This window comes from Eucyclogobius newberryi, unplaced genomic scaffold, assembly GCF_026437365.1.
Source record: "Eucyclogobius newberryi isolate DKJ021-1_F unplaced genomic scaffold, fEucNew1.0.hap1 SCAF_7, whole genome shotgun sequence".
Lineage (NCBI taxonomy): Eukaryota > Metazoa > Chordata > Actinopteri > Gobiiformes > Gobiidae > Eucyclogobius > Eucyclogobius newberryi.
The window spans coordinates 19,619,411-19,643,199 of NW_027316389.1; the positions used below are offsets into that span (position 1 = coordinate 19,619,411).

The 23,789-nt window shown below is 48.3% G+C and overlaps 1 protein-coding gene across 1 annotated transcript in view; it reads right to left on the reverse strand.

The window, feature by feature from the left end:
* tubgcp6 (tubulin gamma complex component 6) overlaps positions 1-23,789 on the reverse strand; it is a 60,026-nt gene that overhangs the window by 22,407 nt on the left and 13,830 nt on the right. The window contains exons 9-13 of the mRNA XM_072434845.1: positions 22,759-22,898; positions 21,292-21,441; positions 19,898-19,979; positions 5,155-5,243; positions 4,010-4,125 (exon numbers count right to left, since the gene is read on the reverse strand). Of these exons, the coding sequence (XP_072290946.1) occupies positions 4,010-4,125; positions 5,155-5,243; positions 19,898-19,979; positions 21,292-21,441; positions 22,759-22,898 (577 nt within the window). The remainder of the gene's footprint in view (positions 1-4,009; positions 4,126-5,154; positions 5,244-19,897; positions 19,980-21,291; positions 21,442-22,758; positions 22,899-23,789) is intronic.

The window sequence follows — 23,789 nt, forward strand, 5'->3', positions numbered from 1 at the left end:
CACTGACCTCATCAATGTGCCGACGCCAACTAAGCCTCTCGTCAAAGGTGACCCCCAAGAACCTCACCTCCCTGACCTGTTCGAGCACCTGCCCATGCAGTCGAAGGGAGACGTCCCTATGTCCATTGAAGAAACAGATCACTTGAGACTTCCGTACGGACAGTTTAAACCCCCACTTCAGGGTCCACTGCTCCACCTGCTGTATTGCCCTTTGCAGTTTCGCCTCGTAAAACCGGAGATTCCTCCCTCTCACCCATAGAGCGCCATCGTCAGCATAAAGGCTCCTCCCAACAGACCCATCCACGTCGTCAAAGATGTCCTTAATCATAACATTGAACAAGATAGGGCTACACACACTCCCCTGCGGGATCCCATTCTCCACCCCATAGACCCCAGAGTAAGCAGCGCCCACTCTGGTTTGGATACGCCGGCCAGACAGAAAGCTCCGGACCCAGTTAAACAGTTTACCCTTCACACCACACTTCCGCAGCTTAATGAGGAGCCCATCCTTCCAAACCATATCGTACGCCTTCTCCACATCAAAGAGCACCGCAATAACCTTTTCTTTCTGAGCCCTGGCCAGCTGGATATCAGATTCCAAACACAACACGGAATCCATGGTGTTCCTGCCCCTACGGAAACCACTCTGGTGCGCGGGAAGCAAACCCTGACTCTCCAAGAAGTAATCCAACCGCTCGGTAACCATGCGCTCCATCGTTTTCCCGAGCTGCGACGTCAAGGCAATCGGCCTATAACTTGAAGGGTCAGACGCTGGCCTACCCGGCTCCAGAACCGGCACCACCGTAGACTGTTTCCACGCAGATGGAACACAACCTGAATCCCAAACACGGTTGAAAAGACCCAGGACTAGCCCAAGCGTGTCATCAGTCAAATGAGAGAGCATGTCATAGCACACCTCATCTTTACCCGGGGCTGTCTGTTTCGCCTTAGAAAGTGCTCTCCTTAGCTCAAACAAACTAAACGGAAGGTCAAGGTCATCTTGAGTCGAAGGCTGGTGCCCAATCAGCTCAGAATTCTGGGCCAAAGTACTCTCCCTGTAGTGCCTTTCCGCAGGTGAGAGATTGTCAGAGCTGTGCACCGACACAAAGGTGCTGGCCAACAGTTCAGCTTTGTCAACGTCGCTGACTGCTTCAACACCATTCAGTATTAGGACCGGGGTCCCATGACGGCGCTCAACCCCATGCATCCGCTTAATCATCCCCCAAACATCCCCGAGACGCGTTTCTCTCCCAATTTTGGAACAATACCGCCTCCAATAGGCACTCTTGGCCGTTCTCACAGTTTTCCGCACAACAGCGCGGGCCGGGCCGGCACCCTCAGTGTGGGCAACCCTTAGCCGGCGAAACGCCGCATTTCTCGCCCTAACAGCATGACCACATGCTTCAGTCCACCACGGCACCCGCTTCCTATGTCCACTACCACCACTCTTAGGAATCGTGCCTACCGCTGACTGCGTGATGAGCGAGACAATTGCACTATTGAGATCATCCACCTGAGTCAATCCTCCTTCCTGCAGAACCCTAGTTGTTGTTGTTGTTGTTTTATGGCGGTTGGCATCCAAGTGTTGCATTACCGCCAGACTGTATTCCTCAGACTTTGTCGTAGTCCTCAGACTCTGTCGTAGTCCGTAAAAGTACTCCTTCCATTGCTTTGGTGTTACAAAGCCCATGAGGTCATGATATGTCTTTGTGACTAGAATAGTTGTTGTTGTTTCAGAGACCAACCGGCTTTATTCCAGGGAGACTCTTCTTCATCTTCCTCTCCTTCTTTGACGTTCGGTGCTTCCACCGTACAGCTTTATTCTTTAGGCTTCATTATGTCCACTGATGTCGCTGCTTGGTAGCCGTGCGTCTACGAGACTGGGCGAGGACAGGAGACCACCCCCACCCCCATCTCGTCACTCTGATCACTCTGACTCCCCAAAAGCAGACCCCCATCACTCCGACTCCCATTTAGCGCCTTTAGCCTGTTTTCTATATCTGCCCAATCAAGCTCCTTTGTTCCAAGGAATCTCCCTGCAGCTTTAGCAATGATCCTGATCCTTTCAGTTCTGCTTTGAGTCTGAGCAGCACAGTTTACAACATCCACCATAAAGAGTACAAAATCCTCTCTATCCACAACCAGGGTATTCTCATTAATTCTGGAACCTGCACACTTGGGACCTCCACTCTTGAAACCTTCACACTTCTTGGGAGCCACGCTGGCCTTTCTCATTTCGCCCTGGCTGGGAGCAGCGCTGGCTCCCCTCTCTGTATTTACTCTAAACTCGTTACTTGAAACTTTCTTGACTGCATCTGCATAGGATATACCTTGAGAGACCTTTATTTTCTGCACCTCAGCAGCTCTTTTGCTAAACCTGCATCCCCCGAAGGCAGAGCTATGTTCTTCCCCACAGTTACAGCACTTCAGTTTTGCACCCACGTCACACTTCCCATACTCGTGGTCTCCTGCACATTTACCACATCTTTGCTTCCCTCTACAGACCGCTGCAATATGCCCAAAGCGCTGGCACTTAAAGCAACGCAGGGGCGGCGGAACATATGGCCTGACGCTATAGCACATGTACCCAATGAACACCTTACTAGGCAGGCACCTCCCTTCAAGTGTTACCATTACCGACAAGCTGTCACATCTTACCCCAAACCGGGTCACCTTCAAACGCCTAGCGTCCACCACCGTAACTCCAGTCAAATTCTCCTTAACTTCATCCACAGACGTCGCCGTAGGGACACCTACGATAACTCCTCTGACCGTGTTTCTTTCAGCATCAGACACAAGAATGTCCTTTCCACCCAGACGTTTAGTTCCAATCGCCTTCCGTTGCTGAGCCGCGTCCTTGCACACGACCAGCAGCGAGCCATCTCTAAGGACACTCGCACTCTTGATCACTCCCACAGCTACAGTTAGGCTCTTTGACAATGCCACTAAATTCCACTCCTTAAAGGATGCACTATCCTGTGCAAGCTTTATGATCACCTTACAGTTTCTGCTCTCACCCCGGATATCAATAGCTTCAGCCTCATCCTGCTGCTCATTCCCAGAACCCTCGGACGAGCTAAGGGACTTTTTACGTTTCCGGGCACGTGCAGGCAGAAAAGGCTGCTCCTCCACGCCGTCCAGAGCGTCTTCCATCCCCGATCCACTCTCCTCCGCCATCTCCCGTCTCTCCAGACCGGGTGTTGAGCAAGGTCTCCTCACAGTTTTTGGTTTACCCTTGTTGGCGCCACTGACATGTCCATAGTAATGCCAGGTTCTGTCAGGGTGTGAAATTTGACTTACGCAAATGCATTCTGGGATTGAAACACGCCCAGTAGCGTCATCACAACAAACATGGCGGCGCCCGTGTCCCCCGCATGTTCCCCCCGCTCGCCTTAGCTACCAAAATAAAGGATAGCGGCGTACAAAAGGTCGATTGAAATATCTTAAAATCGTGAGATTTAGTCTCCCGATCGGGTTGATAGAGACGTTTTCCATCATTGACTGTTGAAGCCTGACCCCTGGTGGTCACTCCGACTCAAAAAATGACAAAATTTTGATATTTTTTTTGCCTTCAAAGTAAAAAAAAATAAGAATTTGCCTACCGTCCGACCCAGATGAAAAATGTTGACTCGGGTTACAGCAAACAGACAATTTATTTGGGGTAGCCTAAGTACTAAAATGATTCCATCTACCATCATTTTATTTATATTTATCATTTATTTATTTATTTATCATTTTTATCATTTTTATGTATGTATTTACTTTAATTATTTTATTGTATTTATTGTTTTTGTTTATTGTATTTATTTTATTATTGTGGCTCAGATCTTGTTTGTTTTGTTTTAGAAAATTATTTAATGGGATTATCCTGCTTTAAAATTAGGCCATTTCAGGATTTTCAATATTATGGTTCACATTTTCTTCTTCAATTCTGCATACATGTGTAAACATGTGTAATTGTGCCAATACTGTATTTCAGTATTTTAAGTATCAGGAATAAACAAATCACCTGGCCTGTTGCTCCAGTTGCTCCTCGAGGGCCTGCAGTCTCTTCTCTCGGTCCCTCAGCTCTCGAGCGTAACTGTAATCGTCCTCCTCCAGCCTCTTCTTGGTCGCAGTTCGCCACTGAGAACCGTGAACGCAATAAAGTTACACATCGTAATACGCTTTGCACCTGGAACTGTTGTTAAAAACATTCTGACAACACGCCTCGCAATAAACACAATACCAAAAGAGTCAAAAACATCCACAAAAAAGCGATAGTTCTGATACTGCAAGGAAATTAAATTATATTTATACATTTGTTTTAAAATTGCGGTGATGTTATTGTATCATATTCTTGGTGTTGGAGGAATTACACTCTCAGGAGGATAAAACAGAGCGTTTCAATTTGTAATCTCCACTTTAAAATGACTTAAAAATTTTAAATTGTTCCAACAGAGGTCGAGGATATAAAATATAGATTATATCACAATTGTTGTTTTGGAGGTGTGTGCAAAATTATAATGACTATATTGTCGACAATGTGATAAAACTACTAAATATTACTTCAAAAAGAGATAGAAATGTCTAGTTTAAGCTCCCAAACCAGATTATGACATGATATTTCTGCCCTTTTGTGGTTAAATTTATGGTCCATTCATGTTTTGAGCAATACCGTATTTTCCGGACTATAAGTCGCACCGAAGTATAAGTCGCACCAGCCAAAAATTGCATAATAGAGAAGAAAAAACATATATAAGTTGCACTGGAGTATGAAATGCAGTTGCAAGTGTGAAAATAACAAATAATATCACATATAAGTCTCTCCGGAGTATAAGTATATAAGTATAAGTATAAGTCGCACCCCGGCCAAAACTATGGGGAAAAAAAAGGTGCGACTTATAGTTCGGAAAATACGGTACATTTATGGTCCATTCATGTTTTGAGCAATACTTGAACCTCAAACAAGACATTTACGACACATTTGATGCATTGTTAAACTATCGTCTGTATTTCGTAATTGAGATTCACTTTTGTCAACGTCGCGCACATCCCTATGTTTTGTAATCAGTGTTTTTAATCACATGCAAATGATTCCAAATACTGTGATTACTAGTTGAGCGATTTCTTCCCGAGTTGAACACAGACTTGCTGTGCGCTCGCAGCTTCTACCTCCTGCTCCTGCTCCAAGTGCAGCTTCATCTCCTCGAATCGCTTCCTCTTCTTGGCCTCCTCTGCCAGACGCTGTGACACCTGGCGCCCTGCAGGGGGTGAGAGAGGGCGAAGTGAGATCATACCCCCGCCACGACGCAGAGAACAGCGGCGGCGTCAAATAATAACGCCGCCATCTGCTTGTGGGGGAAGCGGCATAAATCAGAGCGTGACATAAAAAGTGTTTGGAGAGATTGTTACGTGTTTATTCGGTGCTGTCGTTTATTGACAAGTCACGATAATTACAATATCAATTTATCGCTCAATAAAGAAGAGATGGAACAATATTTTTTGTATTGTGTGTACATTTTCTTAGCAAAGGATTTGTTTTGTTTTTGTTATTTTTATGACGCACAGTGCGATCTGAGCTTAAGAGAGTCGAATGAGTTACAAATTATAAATACTGCAAAGCGTTTCATTTGGCTGTGTATTTGTTTATAAGAAATATAAAGTCTTAACTTGGATTCTGCGGCTTCAGAGCCATCGCGTCAGTGGCGTTTAGTAGTTTCAATATAATCGTATATTGTGATATTTTGAGGAGGCGATGTTGTTGTTGTTGTTGTTTTATGGCGGTTGGCATCCGAGTGTTGCATTACCGCCAGACTTTATTCCTCAGACGTTTCGTAGTCCTCAGACTCTGTCGTAGTCCGTAAAAGTACTCCTCCCATTGCTTTGGCGTTACAAAGCCCATGAGGTCATGATGTGTTTTTGTGACTAGAATAGTTGTTGTGTTGTTGTTGTTGTTGTTGTTGTTGTTTTATGGCGGTTGGCATCCGAGTGTTGTTGTTGTTGTTGTTGTTGTTTTATGGCGGTTGGCATCCGAGTGTTGCATTACCGCCAGACTTTATTCCTCAGACGTTTCGTAGTCCTCAGACTCTGTCGTAGTCCGTAAAAGTACTCCTCCCATCGCTTTGGCGTTACAAAGCCCATGAGGTCATGATGTGTTTTTGTGACTAGAATAGTTGTTGTGTCAGAGACCAACCGGCTTTATTCCAGGGAGACTCTTCTTCACCTTCCTCGCCCTCTTTGACGTTCGGTGCTTTGGAAGTACAAAGCCCATGAGATCATGGGACGTCTTTGTTGTTTTACAAAGCCCATGAGGTCATGGGACGTCTTTGTCGTTTTATCCTTTAGAAGTCCTTCTTCCATCACTTTGGCGTTTCTAGGCCCATGAAGTCCAAGCGCGTTAGAACATCCTCTTGCTCCTCATCCTCGGCTCAGTCTCCACCACCCCCCACCTCTATAAACGTTTACCCAGCCCTGTGCTACATAAGTAAGCAACCACAGCCTGACACAAACCCTGTGACTGGATCGCCAGAACGTTCCGCAGATTGAACTCCCGCCCATTATTCCGAAACCACAAGGCCAACCCGGCCCTTTCCCTATCATAAGCCTCACAGCAAATCAGCACATGCTCGACAGTCTCTGGCACCCGACAGTGACCACACAGACCGGTCGGATGTTTGCCTATCCTACTCAGTGACCAATTGAGTCCAGTATGGCCAATCCTCATGCGGGCGAAGGCCCTTTCCTCCCACGCGTTCCTGCCCATAGACCCGCAAGGACCCACACTACCCTGTATGTGATAGAGATGCCGTCCAGTAACACAGTGGCTCCAAAATTCCTGCCAAAGGCCGACCACATGACTCTTGATAACAGGCTTGATTTCAGATTTGCTTAACTCAACCGCCACATCAATTGATGGCCGCCGAAGGGAACGTTTAGCCAGTGCATCAGCCATTTCGTTACCATCCACCCCCACATGCGCAGGGACCCAAATGAAGGAAACCCTCACATCCTTCCTGGACAGGGAGAGCATCAGACAGAAGATGCCATTCAACACATCCTGTCTGCAATCCGATTTCCCAGATTTAATGCTTTGCAATGCAGAAAGGCTGTCAGAGGCCACCACAATGCCGCAACACTGCAAAGCAGATTCCGCCCATTCCAACGCCAACCGTATCGCTATAAGTTCCAACGTGAAAACAGAAAGGCGATCTGTCAACCTCTTCTTGACCGCTAGCCCCAGGTCAGGCACAAAATAAGCGGCGCCAGTACGCCCACTCTCAGGATCCCTAGACCCGTCGGTATAAATAAACACATCACCTGAGTGCTTATCGATGAGCGCTTGAACGGCAAACTGCGGTGCCCTCCCAGCGACTCCTCTAAGCTTGCCATGCAAGCTAACATCAACAGGAGCCGGGACAAACTTCCACGGAGCTATAGCAGACAAAGCCACCGACGGGCTCACACGCAGATCACCAACCCCCGCAAGCCGCGCCTTCGCATTTCCTACCTGGCTGAAAATCATACCGCCAGCCTCACTCTGCCCCCCATCAACCCTGAGAAAGTCCCTCACCGGGTGAGAGCTCGTATGACCTTGCACATTCACCCAGTAAGCCAACAGAAGTTCCAGCCTCCGGAGCCGTAACGGCAATTCCCCCAACTCAACCTGCAGCGCCGAGACAGGGGAGGTCCTAAAAGCCCTACAGCAGATGCGCAAGGCCTGGGCTTGCTCCACATCAAGCTTCTTTAAGTTAGTTTCAGCCGCAGACATGTAGGCTATACAGCCATAATCAATAGCCGCCCTCATGACGGCCCGATAAATACCCAGGAGCGACCTTCTGCTGGCCCCCCAGTCCTGGCCGGATAGACAACGAAGCAAGTTATTCACCCTTTTGCATTTACCACTGACCTCATCAATGTGCCGACGCCAACTAAGCCTCTCGTCAAAGGTGACCCCCAAGAACCTCACCTCCCTGACCTGTTCGAGCACCTGCCCATGCAGTCGAAGGGAGACGTCCCTATGTCCATTGAAGAAACAGATCACTTGAGACTTCCGTACGGACAGTTTAAACCCCCACTTCAGGGTCCACTGCTCCACCTGCTGTATTGCCCTTTGCAGTTTCGCCTCGTAAAACCGGAGATTCCTCCCTCTCACCCATAGAGCGCCATCGTCAGCATAAAGGCTCCTCCCAACAGACCCATCCACGTCGTCAAAGATGTCCTTAATCATAACATTGAACAAGATAGGGCTACACACACTCCCCTGCGGGATCCCATTCTCCACCCCATAGACCCCAGAGTAAGCAGCGCCCACTCTGGTTTGGATACGCCGGCCAGACAGAAAGCTCCGGACCCAGTTAAACAGTTTACCCTTCACACCACACTTCCGCAGCTTAATGAGGAGCCCATCCTTCCAAACCATATCGTACGCCTTCTCCACATCAAAGAGCACCGCAATAACCTTTTCTTTCTGAGCCCTGGCCAGCTGGATATCAGATTCCAAACACAACACGGAATCCATGGTGTTCCTGCCCCTACGGAAACCACTCTGGTGCGCGGGAAGCAAACCCTGACTCTCCAAGAAGTAATCCAACCGCTCGGTAACCATGCGCTCCATCGTTTTCCCGAGCTGCGACGTCAAGGCAATCGGCCTATAACTTGAAGGGTCAGACGCTGGCCTACCCGGCTTCAGAACCGGCACCACCGTAGACTGTTTCCACGCAGATGGAACACAACCTGAATCCCAAACACGGTTGAAAAGACCCAGGACTAGCCCAAGCGTGTCATCAGTCAAATGAGAGAGCATGTCATAGCACACCTCATCTTTACCCGGGGCTGTCTGTTTCGCCTTAGAAAGTGCTCTCCTTAGCTCAAACAAACTAAACGGAAGGTCAAGGTCATCTTGAGTCGAAGGCTGGTGCCCAATCAGCTCAGAATTCTGGGCCAAAGTACTCTCCCTGTAGTGCCTTTCCGCAGGTGAGAGATTGTCAGAGCTGTGCACCGACACAAAGGTGCTGGCCAACAGTTCAGCTTTGTCAACGTCGCTGACTGCTTCAACACCATTCAGTATTAGGACCGGGGTCCCACGACGGCGCTCAACCCCATGCATCCGCTTAATCATCCCCCAAACATCCCCGAGACGCGTTTCTCTCCCAATTTTGGAACAATACCGCCTCCAATAGGCACTCTTGGCCGTTCTCACAGTTTTCCGCACAACAGCGCGGGCCCTCTTGTAGTCAATGAGGGCACCCTCAGTGTGGGCAACCCTTAGCCGGCGAAACGCCGCATTTCTCGCCCTAACAGCATGACCACATGCTTCAGTCCACCACGGCACCCGCTTCCTATGTCCACTACCACCACTCTTAGGAATCGTGCCTACCGCTGACTGCGTGATGAGCGAGACAATTGCACTATTGAGATCATCCACCTGAGTCAATCCTCCTTCCTGCAGAACCCTAGAACCATCATCAGCTTTCCTCAGGAAAGCCCCCCAGTTCGCCCTTGCCAACTGCCACCTCTGGATCCTCGTCCCCCTGACCACACAGCTCCCAAAGCCAATCACGGTGCGGACTAGATAGTGATCGCTACCAAAAGAAAGATTACCAAGAACCTCCCAACTACAAACACCAGCTAACTCCTTGGACACAAGTGTAAGATCTATTGCACTTTCCGCACCGGTCCCCATATCATAGCGGGTCCCACCCCCATCATTCAGACAAACCAACTCCCTTTGATTGATAAAACCCTCTACCACCTGCCCATACCTATCGGTACCACTACCGCCCCACAAAGCGCTATGCGCATTAAAATCCCCACACCACACGGCCTTTCCCCGAACATCCTTACCGATACTATGTAAGGACTCTAACGTTAACTCACCACACGGATTATAAAGGTTAACCACAGTAACAGCTTCACCACCCAGCCAGACCCTCACCGCCAGGGCCTCCGGCGCTTTACTCACACTGACAACAACGTAATTTAGGTCATCTCGGACAAACACAGCCACACCTCCGCCTCTACCCTGCTCCCTATCATTCCTAACACACACATACCCTTGTATCCCAAAACCCCACCTAGGTCGTAACCAAGTCTCCTGCACGCACATAACGTGAGGCTTGTTCAACAAGGTAGAGACAAAATGCTTAAATTCCTGGCCATTAGCACGAAGACTACGCGCATTCCATTGCAAGACAACCACCGCCATTATGAGCCCCCGGAACCTGACGGCGCATCGGGAGCCCCCCCACTCCCACTGCCAGAATGGGGCAGGGCGCCCTCCCGCAGCGCATCCTCTATCTCCGTCCACTCGGGGCCCCCAGCTCCAAAGTACTTCCCTGCAGCCTTAGCGATGATCTTAGTCTTTTCGGATCTCTTCTTGGTTTGCCCAGTACAGTTAATCACTTCCACTATAAAGAGGAAGAAATCTTTCCTCTTCACAACCAGTACATCCTCCGCACCCACAGGGCCTCTGCCCGTGGAAGCCACACTCACGGGCATCCCAGTGGGGACCTCCCCCTGGCTGCGGGCAACGCTGCCCCCTCCCCTGTCGCCTAGGACACCAGCAGCACTGGCAGCCCCCACTGCATCCACCGTCACCTGACTACCAGACACCTTCTTGACCGCATCCGCGTAGGATATGCCTTGAGAGGCTCTAACTTTTTGCACCTCCGCAGTCCACTTGCTGAACACGCATCCCCCGTAGGCAGAGCTATGCTCTCCCCCACAGTTACAGCACTTGAGTTTTGCTCCGTCGTCACACTTCCCATACTCGTGGTCTCCTGCACATTTACCACACTTCTGCTTCCCTCTACAGACCGCTGCAATATGCCCAAAGCGCTGGCACTTGAAGCAACGCAGGGGCGGCAGAACATATGGGCGCACGCCATAGCGCATGTACCCAACGCACACCACACGAGGCAGGATCCCACCTTCAAATCTAATCATTATCGACAGGCTGTCACACCTTACCCCATCCCGGGTCATCTTCAACCGCCTAGCATCCACCACCTTAGCTCCAGTCAAATTCTCCTTTATGTCATCCACAGATGTCGTCGTAGGGACGCCTACTATAACTCCCCTGACCGTGCCTCTTACAGCATCAGACACAAGAATGTCCTTCCCACCCAGACACTTAGCTTCAATCGCCTTCCTTTGCTGAGCCACGTCCTTGCACACAACCAGCAGCGAGCCATCCCTAAGGACACTCGCATGCTTGACCACTCCCACAGCTACAGTCAGGCTCCTTGTCAACGCCATCGGATCCCACCCCTTAAAGGACGCATTATCCTGCGCGAGCTTTATGAACACCTTACACTCTGAACTCACATCCCCGACATCTGCAACCCCCCCGCCCTGCTCCTCACTGAGAGAGCCCTCCATAGACGAGCAAGAAGACGCCCTACGCTGCACAGGATCAGTGGCTCCAGGGGAGTCCTCCCCGCTGTTCATATCGTCACCGACCAGGTCACGCTTCCTCTTCTTCTTCCCCATCATACGGACCGAGGCGTTCCTCTATGTTGCCGTAATATCCAAACTGTTGTCGTTGTAGTTTTTTATGGCAGTTGGCATCCAAGTGCACGAGTGTTGCATTACCGCCAGACTTTATTCCTCAGACGTTTCGTAGTCCTCAGACTCTGTCGTAGTCCGTAAAAGTACTCCTCCCATCGCTTTGACGTTACAAAGCCCATGAGGTCATGATGTGTTTTTGTGACTAGAATAGTTGTTGTGTCAGAGACCAACCGGCTTTATTCCAGGGAGACTCTTCTTCACCTTCCTCGCCCTCTTTGACGTTCGGTGCTTTGGAAGTACAAAGCCCATGAGATCATGGGACGTCTTTGTTGTTTTACAAAGCCCATGAGGTCATGGGACGTCTTTGTCGTTTTATCCTTTAGAAGTCCTTCTTCCATCACTTTGGCGTTTCTAGGCCCATGAAGTCCAAGCGCGTTAGAACATCCTCTTGCTCCTCATCCTCGGCTCAGTCTCCAACACCCCCCACCTCTATAAACGTTTACCCAGCCCTGTGCTACATAAGTAAGCAACCACAGCCTGACACAAACCCTGTGACTGGATCGCCAGAACGTTCCGCAGATTGAACTCCCGCCCATTATTCCGAAACCACAAGGCCAACCCGGCCCTTTCCCTATCATAAGCCTCACAGCAAATCAGTTGTGTCAGAGACCAACCGGCCTTATTCCAGGGAGACTCTTCTTCACCTTCCTCGCCCTCTTTGACGTTCGGTGCTTTGGAAGTACAAAGCCCATGAGATCATGGGACGTCTTTGTTGTTTTACAAAGCCCATGCGGTCATGGGACGTCTTTGTCGTTTTATCCTTTAGAAGTCCTTCTTCCATCACTTTGGCGTTTCTAGGCCCATGAAGTCCAAGCGCGTTAGAACATCCTCTTGCTCCTCATCCTCGGCTCAGTCTCCAACACCCCCCACCTCTATAAACGTTTACCCAGCCCTGTGCTACATAAGTAAGCTACCACAGCCTGACACAAACCCTGTGACTAGATCGCCAGAACGTTCCGCAGATTGAACTCCCGCCCATTATTCCGAAACCACAAGGCCAACCCGGCCCTTTCCCTATCATAAGCCTCACAGCAAATCAGCACATGCTCGACAGTCTCTGGCACCCGACAGTGACCACACAGACCGGTCGGATGTTTGCCTATCCTACTCAGTGACCAATTGAGTCCAGTATGGCCAATACTCATGCGGGCGAAGGCCCTTTCCTCCCACGCGTTCCTGCCCATAGACCCGCAAGGACCCACACTACCCTGTATGTGATAGAGATGCCGTCCAGTAACACAGTGGCTCCAAAATTCCTGCCAAAGGCCGACCACATGACTCTTGATAACGGGCTTGATTTCAGACTTGCCCAACTCAACCGCCACATCAATTGATGGCCGCCGAAGGGAACGTTTAGCCAGTGCATCAGCCATTTCGTTACCATCCACCCCCACATGCGCAGGGACCCAAATGAAGGAAACCCTCACATCCTTCCTGGACAGGGAGAACATCAGACAGAAGATGCCATTCAACACATCCTGTCTGCAATCCGATTTCCCAGATTTAATGCTTTGCAATGCAGAAAGGCTGTCAGAGGCCACCACAATGCCGCAACACTGCAAAGCAGATTCCGCCCATTCCAACGCCAACCGTATCGCTATAAGTTCCGACGTGAAAACAGAAAGGCGATCTGTCAACCTCTTCTTGACCGCTAGCCCCAGGTCAGGCACAAAATAAGCGGCGCCAGTACGCCCACTCTCAGGATCCCTAGACCCGTCGGTATAAATAAACACATCACCTGAGTGCTTATCGATGAGCGCTTGAACGGCAAACTGCGGTGCCCTCCCAGCGACTCCTCTAAGCTTGCCATGCAAGCTAACATCAACAGGAGCCGGGACAAACTTCCACGGAGCTATAGCAGACAAAGCCACCGACGGGCTCACACGCAGATCACCAACCCCCGCAAGCCGCGCCTTCGCATTTCCTACCTGGCTAAAAACCATACCGCCAGCCTCACTCTGCCCCCCATCAACCCTGAGAAAGTCCCTCACCGGGTGAGAGCTCGTATGACCTTGCACATTCACCCAGTAAGCCAACAGAAGTTCTAGCCTCCGGAGCCGTAACGGCAATTCCCCCAACTCAACCTGCAGCGCCGAGACAGGGGAGGTCCTAAAAGCCCTACAGCAGATGTGCAAGGCCTGGGCTTGCTCCACATCAAGCTTCTTTAAGTTAGTCTCAGCCGCAGACATGTAGGCTATACAGCCATAATCAATAGCCGCCCTCATGACGGCCCGATAAATACCCAGGAGCGACCTTCTGCTGGCCCCCCAGTCCTGGCCGGATAGACAACGAAGCAAGTTATTCACCCTTTTGCATTTACCACTGACCTCATCAATGTGCCGACGCCAACTAAGCCTCTCGTCAAAGGTGACCCCCAAGAACCTCACCTCCCTGACCTGTTCGAGCACCTGCCCATGCAGTCGAAGGGAGACGTCCCTATGCCCATTGAAGAAACAGATCACTTGAGACTTCCGTACGGACAGTTTAAACCCCCACTTCAGGGTCCACTGCTCCACCTGCTGTATTGCCCTTTGCAGTTTCGCCTCGTAAAACCGGAGATTCCTCCCTCTCACCCATAGAGCGCCATCGTCAGCATAAAGGCTCCTCCCAACAGACCCATCCACGTCGTCAAAGATGTCCTTAATCATAACATTGAACAAGATAGGGCTACACACACTCCCCTGCGGGATCCCATTCTCCACCCCATAGACCCCAGAGTAAGCAGCGCCCACTCTGGTTTGGATACGCCGGCCAGACAGAAAGCTCCGGACCCAGTTAAACAGTTTACCCTTCACACCACACTTCCGCAGCTTAATGAGGAGCCCATCCTTCCAAACCATATCGTACGCCTTCTCCACATCAAAGAGCACCGCAATAACCTTTTCTTTCTGAGCCCTGGCCAGCTGGATATCAGATTCCAAACACAACACGGAATCCATGGTGTTCCTGCCCCTACGGAAACCACTCTGGTGCGCGGGAAGCAAACCCTGACTCTCCAAGAAGTAATCCAACCGCTCGGTAACCATGCGCTCCATCGTTTTCCCGAGCTGCGACGTCAAGGCAATCGGCCTATAACTTGAAGGGTCAGACGCTGGCCTACCCGGCTCCAGAACCGGCACCACCGTAGACTGTTGCCACGCAGATGGAACACAACCTGAATCCCAAACACGGTTGAAAAGACCCAGGACTAGCCCAAGCGTGTCATCAGTCAAATGAGAGAGCATGTCATAGCACACCTCATCTTTACCCGGGGCTGTCTGTTTCGCCTTAGAAAGTGCTCTCCTTAGCTCAAACAAACTAAACGGAAGGTCAAGGTCATCTTGAGTCGAAGGCTGGTGCCCAATCAGCTCAGAATTCTGGGCCAAAGTACTCTCCCTGTAGTGCCTTTCCGCAGGTGAGAGATTGTCAGAGCTGTGCACCGACACAAAGGTGCTGGCCAACAGTTCAGCTTTGTCAACGTCGCTGACTGCTTCAACACCATTCAGTATTAGGACCGGGGTCCCATGACGGCGCTCAACCCCATGCATCCGCTTAATCATCCCCCAAACATCCCCGAGACGCGTTTCTCTCCCAATTTTGGAACAATACCGCCTCCAATAGGCACTCTTGGCCGTTCTCACAGTTTTCCGCACAACAGCGCGGGCCCTCTTGTAGTCAATGAGGGCACCCTCAGTGTGGGCAACCCTTAGCCGGCGAAACGCCGCATTTCTCGCCCTAACAGCATGACCACATGCTTCAGTCCACCACGGCACCCGCTTCCTATGTCCACTACCACCACTCTTAGGAATCGTGCCTACCGCTGACTGCGTGATGAGCGAGACAATTGCACTATTGAGATCATCCACCTGAGTCAATCCTCCTTCCTGCAGAACCCTAGAACCATCATCAGCTTTCCTCAGGAAAGCCCCCCAGTTCGCCCTTGCCAACTGCCACCTCAGGATCCTCGTCCCCCTGACCACACAGCTCCCAAAGCCAATCACGGTGCGGACTAGATAGTGATCGCTACCAAAAGAAAGATTACCAAGAACCTCCCAACTACAAACACCAGCTAACTCCTTGGACACAAGTGTAAGATCTATTGCACTTTCCGCACCGGTCCCCATATCATAGCGGGTCCCACCCCCATCATTCAGACAAACCAACTCCCTTTGATTGATAAAACCCTCTACCACCTGCCCATACCTATCGGTACCACTACCGCCCCACAAAGCGCTATGCGCATTAAAATCCCCACACCACACGGCCTTTCCCCGAACATCCTTACCGATACTATGTAAGGACTCTAGCGTTAACTCACCACACGGATTATAAAGGTTAACCACAGTAACAGCTTCACCACCCAGCCAGACCCTCACCGCCAGGGCCTCCGGCGCTTTACTCACACTGACAACAACGTAATTTAGGTCATCTCGGACAAACACAGCCACACCTCCGCCTCTACCCTGCTCCCTATCATTCCTAACACACACATACCCTTGTATCCCAAAACCCCACCTAGGTCGTAACCAAGTCTCCTGCACGCACATAACGTGAGGCTTGTTCAACAAGGTAGAGACAAAATGCTTAAATTCCTGGCCATTAGCACGAAGACTACGCGCATTCCATTGCAAGACAACCACCGCCATTATGAGCCCCCGGAACCTGACGGCGCATCGGGAGCCCCCCCACTCCCACTGCCAGAATGGGGCAGGGCGCCCTCCCGCAGCGCATCCTCTATCTCCGTCCACTCGGGGGCCCCAGCTCCAAAGTACTTCCCTGCAGCCTTAGCGATGATCTTAGTCTTTTCGGATCTCTTCTTGGTTTGCCCAGTACAGTTAATCACTTCCACTATAAAGAGGAAGAAATCTTTCCTCTTCACAACCAGTACATCCTCCGCACCCACAGGGCCTCTGCCCGTGGAAGCCACACTCACAGGCATCCCAGTGGGGACCTCCCCCTGGCCGCGGGCAACGCTGCCCCCTCCCCTGTCGCCTAGGACACCAGCAGCACTGGCAGCCCCCACTGCATCCACCGTCACCTGACTACCAGACACCTTCTTGACCGCATCCGCGTAGGATATGCCTTGAGAGGCTCTAACTTTTTGCACCTCAGCAGCCCTCTTGCTGAACACGCATCCCCCGTAGGCAGAGCTATGCTCTCCCCCACAGTTACAGCACTTGAGTTTTGCTCCGTCGTCACACTTCCCATACTCGTGGTCTCCTGCACATTTACCACACTTCTGCTTCCCTCTACAGACCGCTGCAATATGCCCAAAGCGCTGGCACTTGAAGCAACGCAGGGGCGGCAGAACATATGGGCGTACGCCATAGCGCATGTACCCAACGCACACCACACGAGGCAGGATCCCACTTTCAAATCTAATCATTATCGACAGGCTGTCACACCTTACCCCATCCCGGGTCATCTTCAACCGCCTAGCATCCACCACCTTAGCTCCAGTCAAATTCTCCTTTATGTCATCCACAGATGTCGTCGTAGGGACGCCTACTATAACTCCCCTGACCGTGCCTCTTACAGCATCAGACACAAGAATGTCCTTCCCCCCCAGACACTTAGCTTCAATCGCCTTCCCTTGCTGAGCCACGTCCTTGCACACGACCAGCAGCGAGCCATCCCTAAGGACACTCGCATGCTTGACCACTCCCACAGCTACAGTCAGGCTCCTTGTCAACGCCATCGGATCCCACCCCTTAAAGGACGCATTATCCTGCGCGAGCTTTATGAACACCTTACACTCTGAACTCACATCCCCGACATCTGCAACCCCCCCGCCCTGCTCCTCACTGAGAGAGCCCTCCATAGACGAGCAAGAAGACGCCCTACGCTGCACAGGATCAGTGGCTCCAGGGGAGTCCTCCCCGCTGTTCATATCGTCACCGACCAGGTCACGTTTCCTCTTCTTCTTCCCCGTCATACGGACCGAGGCGTTCCTCTATGTTGCCGTAATATCCAAACTGTTGTCGTTGTTGTTTTTTATGGCAGTTGGCATCCAAGTGCACGAGGTATTGTTGTTGTTGTTGTTGTTGTTGCTCTTCTCTCTCTGCTTCTTCGAGGCGATGTATCAACACAGACACTTAAACCACTCCCCCTGTTGGTCAGAGTCTGTAATGCAACCAGTGAGTGACGGGTGGGTTTAACCAATCAAACTCTTGGAGAAAGCAGTTTGTTTAAAGCAAGCTCTGAAGGCAATATAAAGATGTGAAGTGATGAAAGTGAAAGTGTTAATTTTTTTGTTTGTTGTTTTTATAGTTGTCTTTTTGTGTGTAAATATTTATTACAATATAATACAATATATTTTAGTTTGAAGGCTTCTAGATAAAGATGAAAACCTGAAATTGTTGTTGAATTTCCTTTTGATGATAAATACCGATATTTTGATACCACAATGGCCAAACAATAAGACTGTCATTATCAACACAAATTAATATTATTAAGGTGGACACGTACACACACACACAAACTGTACATTTATATTGAAGAAGTTGATGAAGAAGAAGAAGAGGAAATTGCTGTGTGTGCTCTATGGATGTTATTCAAACAGTTTGAGACTTAAGATAAGCCTTTATTAGTCCACACAGTGAGGACATTTCAGTGTCGCACAAGTAAGTACAGAAGTGAGAGAACAGATAACTTATAGAGGAAGACTTTTTTTTTAAACACTCTTAATAGAGGAGCTCTTACAAAAGAAAAAAGAAAACCTTATATTCTTAAAAGAAAAAAAAGAACATAGTAAGTAACACTCTTATTTACAGCAGTTGTATGGACAGGGAATATTGCACCAACAGAGAATATTGCACCAATATGATTGACATTAAGCCAGAGTATTGCACATGAATATGAGAGTATACACATGTTCAGGGCTAACTGTTTGTTGTAGAGTCTGACAGCAGCAGAAGGAAAGACCTGTGAAACGTCTCCTTCACACAGCGAGGGTGGATCAGTCTCTCACTGAAGCTGCTCTCCAGAGCGGACAGAGTGTCCTGCAGGGGGTGAGACTCATAGTCCAGCATAGATGTGAATTTAGCCAGGACCCTTCTGTCCCCCACCTCCTGCACCGAGTCCAGAGCGCAGCCCAGGACGGAGCTTTGTCCAGCTTCCTCCTCTCCCTCTCTGTGATGCTGCTGCTCCAGCAGGCCACACCTACAGGAGCTGATGCCACCACAGAGTCGTAGAAGGTCTTCAGGAGTGGCCCTGTCACTCCAAAAGACTTGATTGTTCATTGTTTTTTGCTGGAAGTTATAATTAAAGCGGAGACTCCGACAATTTTTCACATTAATCCTTCTTCGTGTTACCAAGTGGTCTCATGCGGTGTTCCAGGTGGTCCAGGAGGTGGCGTTTTCCGAGTTCCGTCATGTAAATTCACGATGGAACACCCCAGAATCACAGAACCCAGAGTTTATCCGAGTTAGACAACCCAACACGGCTGCACCCTGCTATTGGATAAAGTTTTTCACCCGTTAAAATACTAATAGTACTTATAGTGTCATTTTCTCTTTCATTCCTCTCTACTGCCCCCTGCTGTCTGTGAACCTGCTCCTTTGCTAGCGTTGCGCCTCTGCAGTGTGAAATGCAGTGTCGCGCAAATGTTGCTAACAACCTCGCGGTGCTAATGACAACGAAAGCAAACGTTCCACTGTAGTAAGTAACACATTCCGGGTTGATAATCCATCTTAACTGGAGCCATATTTCAGTTGATTTGAGCACCTTCTTGGGGTTTTATTGTTTGATTTGAGTCACTACAGTCCACACACCATTATGTACCGTATTTTCCAGACTATAAGTCGCACCCCGGCCAAAACTATGAAAAAAGGTGCGGCTTTAATTCAACTTGTTTTGACTTTGTTCGGCTGGATTGAGTGTTTTCGTGTCATCGCGATGTGCCCTGGCTCCGAGCCACCCCGGCCCCCCCCCCCGGCCGGCGCCGTACCGCGTTTCCACAAAGGAGGAACTCATGAAACTGCGGAGAACAGTCGTCTTACCCGGAGATCGTCACGTTATCCCGGCGGACATCCTGAGATTTTTATAAGAGATCTTCTACTGAGAGTGTTTTTCAAACTTCCTATAAGTTATTTGTTCTTTTCTTCTGTATCTACCTCTGTATCTACCTGCGTTGCATCAATGGAATTTCCCCATGTGGGACAATAAAGGATTATCTTATCTTATCTTATATGCGATATTATTTGTCATCTTCACAGTGACAACCACAAGAGGGCGCTCTAGGCTCTAAGCGACGCAGAAGAAGAATCTGCACGTCCGCTTCCTCCGGAGTTCGTGGAGTTGTTTAGAAGTGACACAGAGGAAGAAGAATTCAATGGATTTAGTAGTGTCCAGGTGATGTGAAACTAACCGCGTATGTTCTCCAGAGTCTTGGCGGCTGATTCGCGGACCTGGTTGATGAGTTCTTGGCGCGCGCGTTCCGTTCTCTGCAACTAAATCGAACAAACAAACAAGAAAACATCGTTAACGGAGTGCGCAGCGCCACCTGCTTTCCCACCGCACACTGCCAAAACTGAGCTAATGCTCTTATTGGGTCAAGGTTTAAAAAAAAAAAAATAAAATAGACTAAGACTACTTTCGCTAAAGCACAAAATCATTTGAAAACAGAAATGGAAAGAACAGATTTTGCCAAGGCCGCGAACTATAAGAGCTAATAGAGCTAATAGAACTAATAAAGCCAAAAGAGCCAATAGAGCTAATAGAGCTATAAGAGCTAATAGAGCCAAAAGAGCCAATAGAGCTAATAGAGCTATAAGAGCTAATAGAGCCAAAAGAGCCAATAGAGCTATAAGAGCTAATAGAGCTAATAGAGCCAAAAGAGCCAATAGAGCCAATAGAACTATAAGAGCTAATAGAGCCAAAAGAGCCAATAGAGCTAATAGAGCCAAAAGAGCCAATAGAGCTAATAGAACTATAAGAGCTAATAGAGCCAAAAGAGCTAATAGAACTATAAGAGCTAATAGAGCTAAAAGAGCTAATAGAACTATAAGAGCTAATAGAGCTAATAGAGCCAATAGAGCCAATAGAGCTAATAGAACTATAAGAGCTAATAGAGCCAAAAGAGCTAATAGAACTATAAGAGCTAATAGAGCTAATAGAGCCAATAGAGCTAATAGAGCTAATAGAACTATAAGAGCTAATAGAGCCAAAAGAGCCAATAGTGCCAATAGAGCTAATACAGCCAAAAGAGCTAATAGAGCCAAAAGAGCCAATTGAGCTAATAGAGCCAAAAGAGCTAATAGAGCCAAAAGAGCCAATAGTGCTAATAGTGCTGATAGAGCCGATAGAGCAAATAGTGCTAATAGAGCTATAAGAGCTAATAGAGTTATAAGAGCTAATAGAGCTAAAAGAGCCAAAAGAGCTAATAGAGCCAAAAGAGCTAGCGCTGCATAAACTCTAACTACAGGGTTCTTACAGATCCATAGCCATTTCCCAACTTTCCATGACCTTGAAAAACTTATTAACACATAATTTTCAATCAATTATTCACTTTTATTAACCAAATGAAACTGTGCACAATTTTTTTAACAGAATTCTAAACATAGAACAAATTGCAAATGTTCGATTTTACAGAATAGTTTGAAAACGTAGTTTTGTAATAAATTCAATTTATCTGGAAATTGGATTCAGATTTTCCGTGACTTTTCCAGATTTTTCATGACTGTAAGAACCCTGCAACTACTTCCTGTTTAGTCCTGGTTTTAGTCCTGAGTTTGTGGCCTCCTCTAGTACGCATGCCATTACCTGCTCCGCCCTGCTGATGGCGCTGTGCTTGGCGATGCGCTCCATGCGTCCTCTGTAAACCGCACACTCCCTCTCGATCTCCTCCACCTCCTGCAGTGAGAAAGTGATGGCGATGCGAGGGGCGGGCAGCTCCGACCAGCAGATATAGTGCTGCGAGCGAAACAACAAACACGCCAGTTTTTTTTTACACTGTCGATTCAGCACAAACACATCTTCATGAAGGGAAGTCTCTCTGGCAGTTGTTTACTCAAACTTTCCACGGGAGAAAGAGAAAATGACACTAAAACAACAGAGAGGAAGGATGCCAATTAGTTCGATGGACGGGGTCAACGCCAGGACACGGTTGAGTCAAATTAACACCAAGATGAAGCAGAGCGATGACTGAATGATCAAACAAGCTAATTACCATATTTTCCACACTATAAGGCGCACCGGACTATAAGGCGCATTAAGCCAAACAAAACGTGTACCCCACAAAATCGCTTCAAGGTCAGTGAGCACAACCAGAATTACCGTACTTTCCGGACTATAAGTCACACCTTTTTTCATAGTTTTGGCCGGAGTGCAACTTATACTTATATACATAAATACTCCGGTGCGACTTATTTATGTTTTTTTTCTTCTCTATTATGCATTTTTTGGCTTATAGTCTTGAAAAAAGAGTATCAAGCAGTTTTTGAGTTTTTTTGGGGGAAAATTAAAGGCTTTTAAGTGGGCCTTATAGTGCGGAAAATACGGTAAGTTAACGGAAATATTTTTAATACTACGAGAGAGCGAAACTGATAGAAATGAATACCTCAGCACGTTGTGGGAATATCCTAATAATGAAATTCAGAAGATATTTTTTACCATTCATCAGAAAAATGCCCAAAATAAAAGTGGTCTGTGGTTAAAGGAGGTTCAGGAACAGCACAAATATGATTAAAACAGAAAAGTGCAGTAACGTCTACTTTATACTTCCACTGTAGGTTTATTTCATATAAACATGTGAATGTACATGTTAATTTCCCATTCTTCATGTTCAGTTTGGTTCAGAATAGTTGCGCACACAGCCTGGTACCAATATAAACATTCTATTACATTCATTTTTCTGAAACAGCAAAATACAAACAGGAATTTTTGACGCAATATTTAACTTCAAGCTCCATTTTCTGAAGTTCATTAAATCCTGTAAGATTCAAACTAACTAAATGGAGACAATTGTAGATTTGAAATGCATTCAATTCCAAAAAATGCTGCATTGAATGTTTGTAGTGAAATAAATACATAATGTAACCACAGTAACCATGCATGTAACTGGTTTAGCCACGGTCAGACACAAATGTCTGTAATAAAACTAAAATGACCTCTTTCAGAACAGATTAAAGTTAAAAAGGTTTGAGTCTTGATTTAACAGAGGCCAGAGATCTGCTTGTGTTACATCAATACATCAAACGCTGCATTGTATAAGAGCGTCCACGTCCAAACCTGTGGGCAGCAGATCTTCAGCAGGTTGATGGTTTTCCCGCACACGTAGACGTCGTTGGCGATGTGTCTGAGGAATAACGGGACGCAATCCTCCACATCTTTGGAGATCAGCGTGTAGCCCTGGACCCAGTAGTTTTTATCTGTGGAAGTGCAAAGCCGTTATAAGAATGAGGCTGAGGTTTTTCAAGCGACGGAGCATAAGACGGCAATAGGGGTTAAGAGATGTAACTGACAATATTATATCTGATAGAAATGGTACAAATCGTCACATTTACAGAGCGTTTTTCTACCTTCAACGCACTCGGAGCGCTTTACATTAGGGAACCAGCCACCCGTTCGCTGGCCTGTTCATTCGCCCGTTCACGTTCATTCGCCAGTTCCCTCCTCGCCGCCCGTTCACTCGCCCTTTCACTCGTCCGTTCACGTTCCCTCCTGGCCCGTTCCCTCCTGGCCCGTTCCCTCCTGGCCCGTTCCCTCCTGGCCCGTTCCCTCCTGGCCCGTTCCCTCCTGGCCCGTTCACTGCTGGCCCGTTCACTGCTGGCCCGTTCACATCCAGAGTTTCCCTCAGACTTCTGCTGTGAGGTGGAGCCCTTGATGTGTTACATACTATATATTTTAAAGCCTGAAATTGCATGGAAGTAGGTCTTTAAAGTGGACAAATTATATACTATACATTACTTTTATTCTCAAGTACTTTTGCTTTGGCGTTTCATATTTTATCATTTATAACTTAGAATGATGCCTATGAATAAAATCAGCTGCAGCAGAGGGAATGGACCACCAAAAGATAAAAGCCATTGAAGTAACGAGTTGTAATGGACATAATTTGGCGACAGAAATGCTCAGAAGTCTGACGGACTTAAAAACACGGCAGGACACAGATTTCTACTTGTGACTGAACAATAAGGGGAAAATTTAAACTGAGTGATTTCTGAGGCTCATGGTGATGTGGCCTCGTAAACAAGAACACGTAAACAAGTGTGAATGAAGCAAAATAAAAGTGTTTGATGAGGAAACATGATTAAAAGCTT